The sequence below is a fragment of the Rhinolophus sinicus genome, chromosome 17, assembly GCF_057876585.1.
Source record: "Rhinolophus sinicus isolate RSI-liver-muscle chromosome 17, RSI-T2T, whole genome shotgun sequence".
In the NCBI taxonomy this organism is placed as follows: Eukaryota; Metazoa; Chordata; class Mammalia; order Chiroptera; family Rhinolophidae; genus Rhinolophus; species Rhinolophus sinicus.
The window spans coordinates 173,844,652-173,850,651 of record NC_142517.1 but is presented as its reverse complement, the minus strand read 5'-3'; the positions used below and the strand labels follow the sequence as shown (position 1 = coordinate 173,850,651).

Sequence of the window (6,000 nt, the reverse complement as noted above, 5' to 3'; positions counted from 1 at the left end):
TCCTGGCTCTCAACCTCATGTGGAAAGGTGCTGGCTTGGGTAGTAGATGGCCGTCAGCTGTGACTAGTTGGCCACCAGCTGTAACCAGTTAGCCATTAGCCACTAACATAACTGCCGTGGCTACGCTAGGGGGTGGGTTGGTTGGCAGAGAAGAGGACGGCAGATTGCGGATCCTGTGGCTCCTGCTTCCTGTGTCTCCAACCCAGCTGCCAGTGAGAAAATAGTGGTATGAACCCCCTATCCATGGCTCCGTTGGTGTTCCTTTTTGGCCTCACCATGTCCTGCGTTCTCGTGGAGGGAGCGGGAGTCGAGCCTCTGCATGACAGTGAGGTTTCTTTTTGTTGTTGTTGTTTTTTAACCTTGTCAGTCTGCTGTCTTTTACAGTTATTCTCACTTTGTTTCTGGTAGTCAGGAGACTTTGGCCTCTGCTCACTCAAATCTTATCATCTCCATTTAAACAAAGAAGCTTATTTCAGCTGGATCTACTTACATCTCCAGGCTAAAGACACACTTAAAGTTTGCAAAGGTTCTGGCACATACTCATCATGTGTTTCTCAAGACTTGAGTGGTCCGCCCTGAGAATATAGCTAGAAAGTGAGTGGTGTGTCACATATGATAAACCGTAATAACATTTCTGACTTTTTAAGATGTTGAATTACATTCTTCACCTGCCAGTGAGTTCATGAGGTCTCAACTTCATTTAGTTTGGGTTGCCTCTGAGGTCTGGTTCAGCCAAGCAACCATAATAATTATAGTCTTCCTAAAACTCTGTTACATGCACATGTTAATAAATGTTTCTAATCTGAATTGCACAATTCTCACTTGTCTAATACCACAGAACACAATCCCACACATATTGCCCAGATTTTAGACAATGTAAATTAGTTAAATCCTTCCATTCTTATTATGAGTAAGCCTCCTCCTCAGATTGACCTGTAAATTGTTACTCCCATGAAGCATTCTGGGATCTGACTCTAGTTATAAATCTGGAGACAATAAACAGTGGTGGGAGTGAGGCATGAGGACAACTGGTCTTTTCCTGTAAGCATCTTGCATTTCAAGAAAGGCAGAAATATTACCAGGGAGGAAATAAGGGGTCCAATTTTAGATGGCTAGAGAAATTTAATACGAAACAGAAATGTTTGAAGAGAAATTTTCCATAAACCCATTCAAATTTTGGGGATCCTGTTATTTCTCAATTATATAGCAATCAAGCAGAGAATTTAAAAATTCATTTTGATTTATGTTAAAGTTTGGTGATCTGCAGAATTAAATTTATATTTGCTTTCCAGTTATCTTAAACCTGTATACAGAGATCAGTTTGAAAAAATTTAAATATGTTTATATTTTTATTTTAGCTCAACCAGAGAAAGACCATCGCTTTCCTTCTGCACCTTGAGCCAAGGAGTTAGGGATTTGAACTTGACATTCCCTTTCTGTGCATTACCAGGGAAAGCACCCACACCCACATACAGTCCTGCAATTTCTCATGAAATTTTAATATCTGGTTGTGTAGCAGAAGCCATTCATCTTCTTAAGCCTTGACTTTAAAGTGCAAACCATTCCAGGTATCACAAATGATGAATCCTATATCCGTGGACTGCCTAATTCTCATCCCTGGATATTAATTGGATTTTCCTACCTTTACCCCTAACCAGTACAAATATTTGATCCCAGAATCTTTCTATTTTCCTGAATTTCTGCTCACTGCCATCACTGTTGTTACCAATTGCCAGCCTAGTCAGGCTTCTTAGTTGCAAATAAGCTGAAACAGTAGATTTAAATAGAAATGTAAGTTGCAGATTTTATCTGAAGTTCAGGGAAATTGAGAGAAAGCTAAAGAACCCAGGTTCATAAAATGAATAGAAATGAAGGGAATGCTGAAGTTCAGAGCCATGCTCAAAATCATACCCTAGAGGCAGTCTGGTGAAACCATCATAAAACTGGACACACTGGATGCCATTTTTGGCAGCTTGACCACCACCAACATGGATTTTCTATTCTCAGTGCATCGTGTCACTATTGAGGTAGGCAGAATGATAGCCCCCAAATATGTCCTCATCCTAACCACTGGAACCTATGAATATGTTATGTTACATGGCAAGATAAGGAAGAATGAAAGTGGCAATTGAATTAAGTTGCTAATCAACTAACCTGGAGATGGGGAGATTATCCTAAATTATCCCGTTGAGCCCAAAGTAATTATAAATGTCCATATAAGTGAAAGAGGGAAGCAGGAGAGCCAATGTCAGTGTGATACAATGTGACAAAGACTTGACCTAATATATCTGGCTTTGAAAATATCTAATTTAGAACTCCAAGTAATTTAATTTTTAACACATAATGCAAATTGGCTTTCTATCTCTGTCTCCATCTCTATATATATGTCTCTCTCTTAAATATATAATATATAGTATATTTATATAATATTAATATGTAATATATAAAATATTTCTAAAGATGCAGGAGAAACTAACTTTGGTTGCCTCTAACATGGAGTATAAGTAGACTAGGAGTTTTGACATTTGACTGAGGATATCTTTATTTTTGAAAGTATTATTATTTTTGTAAACTATATACATTGGGCAAATTTCAAACTTGGAGACAAATGCGCAAGACCACACTATTTTTCTTTACAGTAACTAGAAGAATAAGAACTTGATGGTGGAAAAAGGGGCCGATCCAAAATGGCAATGAGGCAGTGTGTAGAGGTGGTAGAAAAAGCTGAAATTTGCAGTTATTCTTAATGTCTGTTTGCTGACCCTGCTTATGTCCTGATAAATTATCAGCATCTTCCTCCTTGATTACTTCCTCTTTGGAGATATAACCTGATTTACTATGTTACTATTTCCTGGGATTGACTCAAATAGAATGCCTTCAGTTTTCAATATGCCTCAGGAGTTCCATTAAATATGATCTAAAAATCTGCAAGATTCTCCAGGGCATTATCTCTGTTCTGAATATAGGTAAGATTATCTCATATTCCTGAAGGTCATTGCATTGTTAAGCTACGGAGTTATAATTCAATATTCGTTTTCAAGAAAATCACTAGAGTTCCTGAGTGTAAATATGCATTTGTTATAATTATGAAAAGTGACAAAAACAAGGAATGTTTCAGTATGATATTTTATTATGGGTGTCTGTAAGGAAAAAAGATCAACAACCACATACAAGCTTACAAAGTTGAATTTCAACACATTCTCTGTGTTATTGTGACAAATCAGCCCCACAATTTGTTCTTTGTTGTTGTTGACTTTTACATGATAAAGGAACGGAGTCCTCTGAAGTGACATGACAATAAATGTTTTAGACAAGAGACATGTACAGATGCTGTATATTTGTGTTTTGAATGAAAGGCAACAATTCTGACCTAGAGTTTTAAAAGTGAAAATACATTAGCACCATAACATGTGTCTTTAAAACCTTCCCAAATATTGGTAACCTTGATAATTTTAGCAATGACAAGAGAAAAGCACCTTTAAAAGCAGTTGATATCCAAGATTAAAATAATTGTGGATTATTTCTCTATATTCTTGCACTACACTATAATTTTTTTTACAAATATTTTAGGAAATTAATTAATGAAATTTATAAGTTTTACAGATTTATACAATTTTTTTCATCTTCTGGGACTTAGAGAATTCATCTGTGTTTCTGACCAGTTGAGGTAGTTGAAACAGGGAGGTCTTTTCAAATTTCATGTTTGGCTATTTCAGAAAGAAAGATGATCTTTTAGTGGTAAGCATAGTCATTGCTCTGCACATGGGCTAGGATTCAAAGAATGTAACACAGTGTTATTGTAAGAGTGTTGAAGTTTATTTATTATAGCACCATTGAGACATTTTGAAATTGAAATTGGTAAAAAAATAGAACAAAAAGCATTTGAACTGTATTTGGTGTAACAGAAAAAAAAGTATCATTTTTTTTGGTCAAATTATACTTTTTCCAAAAATTTTGGAAATAAATAACTGGAATTTAGTTGGTCACTTGTACTGGTTGACAAGATTAGAACAAGAGGAACACATATGGAGTGTGAAATTTTTTGCCGGGGTTTCAGATAGAGTTTGGTTTATAAAAAGCAAACAGGGCCAATGTCCACACCGAATTCTTGATCAGGACCACCAACATCATAAGGTGCAATATCTATGATAGGTAGTCTCATAGCCTTGCGCGTTCGATATTCGAAGACTGTTTTACCCCATTCCCCAGTGTGTTTCTGTAAAAAAGAGCAAAAATATATAAGTGATCCTGACATTACAATTACATTCATGTGCTGCTTAACAAAGGAGATACCTTTGAGAAATTTTGTCGTGCAAACATCATAACATGCACTTCCACAAACCTAGATGGTATAGCCAACTACACACCTGGGCTGTGTGGTATAACCTATTGTTCCTAGGCTACAAACCTGTACAGCATCTTACTATACAAAATGACATAAGATTAAATCAAGCTCAAGAGAAAATGATGCAATCAAGTGATGCAGTAAACACGAGATGTATGAGGCTACTGCTGGTGTAATATGGCATACTGTTTTACAGCAAACTTTTACAAGTGGAAAGAGTACACTCCAAAATAATAATAAAAAGTTTGATATAGTAAATACATAAACGAGTAACATAGTTGTTTATTATCAGTATTATATAATGAGTGTACATAATTGTACGTGCTAAATTTTTATATGACTGGCAGTGCAGGTTTGTTTACACCAGCATTGCCAGAACCATGTGAGTAATGAGTTGTGCTATGAACTCACGAACAACCAACAATGTCACTAGGTGATAGGAATTTTTTGGCTCTATTATAATTTTATAGGACCATCATCTTATATGCCTTCCATCATTAACCCAAATGTCATTATGTGGTATATGGCTGTACTTAGACACTTGCTGTGATGGACCAAATTTAAAAAAAAAAAAAAATTGCTTGAAAAGAGTTGCCAACGTACCATGTTATCTTCTATACATATGAGACCTGCTCCACTTCAACGCTATAATCTTCCCAGTTGATAATGCATTTTGTGAACAAAAAGCTTTATAGCGCTTCAGGGTAAACCCAGCAGGGAGATTGCCATAGGCCAGTCCCTTCTCAGAAGCCCCGATTCTAGTCATTGCTACCAGGTATATAGCTTATTACTAAGAAGTGGAAGAATATATTTCATGGTGTAATTGGCTAATATTAGAAATGAATTCTGCCTTTCTTCATAAGTGAGAACAACAAAGAACTGATTTAAAGTTAACCTTTACAATTAAAAAAGAAAGCAGAGATTTTAAATTGTGTCTATACGATGGCTATTACACAGAATATATAGTAACCATCCAGATTATCTGATAAAGTTTATATTATGGATTTAAATTTCAATTACTTTCATTTCAACTGCTTTTTACCTGGAAACTGAGAAGACATATTCATTTCTTTTTGTGTGATATTTAGCATGCCCTGCAATGAATCAGTAGATCCTATACAAGTCACACCTAATGCCTTTTGTACACCCTCCTTATTTTTATTTATTCTTTTTAAAATAGTGTAATTAAACTAGAATGCTGAGCTCATTATGATCCAGGCTTATAAGAATGTTACTTACAGTGCAACCATCCTCCAGGACTGTGTATGTGAATTTGCTATTTCCTTCAGCCTTGAATTCACCTTCATTTGACCCCATCAGCCTCAGGGCTTTCTTTACATTCCCACTGGCATGATCCATGTATGCAATGCTATTCTTGCAGTGATATGTGATGTTCTGGGAGGCTCGACTGGAGAGAAGTCGGAGGAATGCCAGCTGGACATCGAGGACATCTTCAGGAAGTTCAGGATTGCCATAGCTAAACTGTAAGAAGGAATAAAAAAAACTGATCAAACATTTTACTTGCAAGTGTATGTAAGATATTCATGCAGTATAGTTTGGTCACTGTAATGTAGGTAGTTCATATATTTTATGTATGAATATCTTATATATGAATATTTTTATTAAATATAGTTGACATACAATATTATATTAGT

The 6,000-nt window shown here is 35.8% G+C and overlaps 1 protein-coding gene across 1 annotated transcript in view; it reads right to left on the bottom strand.

Moving 5' to 3' along the window:
- Nucleotides 1-3,112: 3,112 nt before the first annotated feature.
- Nucleotides 3,113-6,000, bottom strand: part of COL3A1 (collagen type III alpha 1 chain) — a 39,932-nt gene continuing 37,044 nt past the window's right edge. The window contains exons 50-51 of the mRNA XM_074339113.2: nt 5,585-5,827; nt 3,113-4,216 (exon numbers count right to left, since the gene is read on the bottom strand). Of these exons, the coding sequence (XP_074195214.1) occupies nt 4,070-4,216; nt 5,585-5,827 (390 nt within the window). The 3' untranslated portion in view covers nt 3,113-4,069. The remainder of the gene's footprint in view (nt 4,217-5,584; nt 5,828-6,000) is intronic.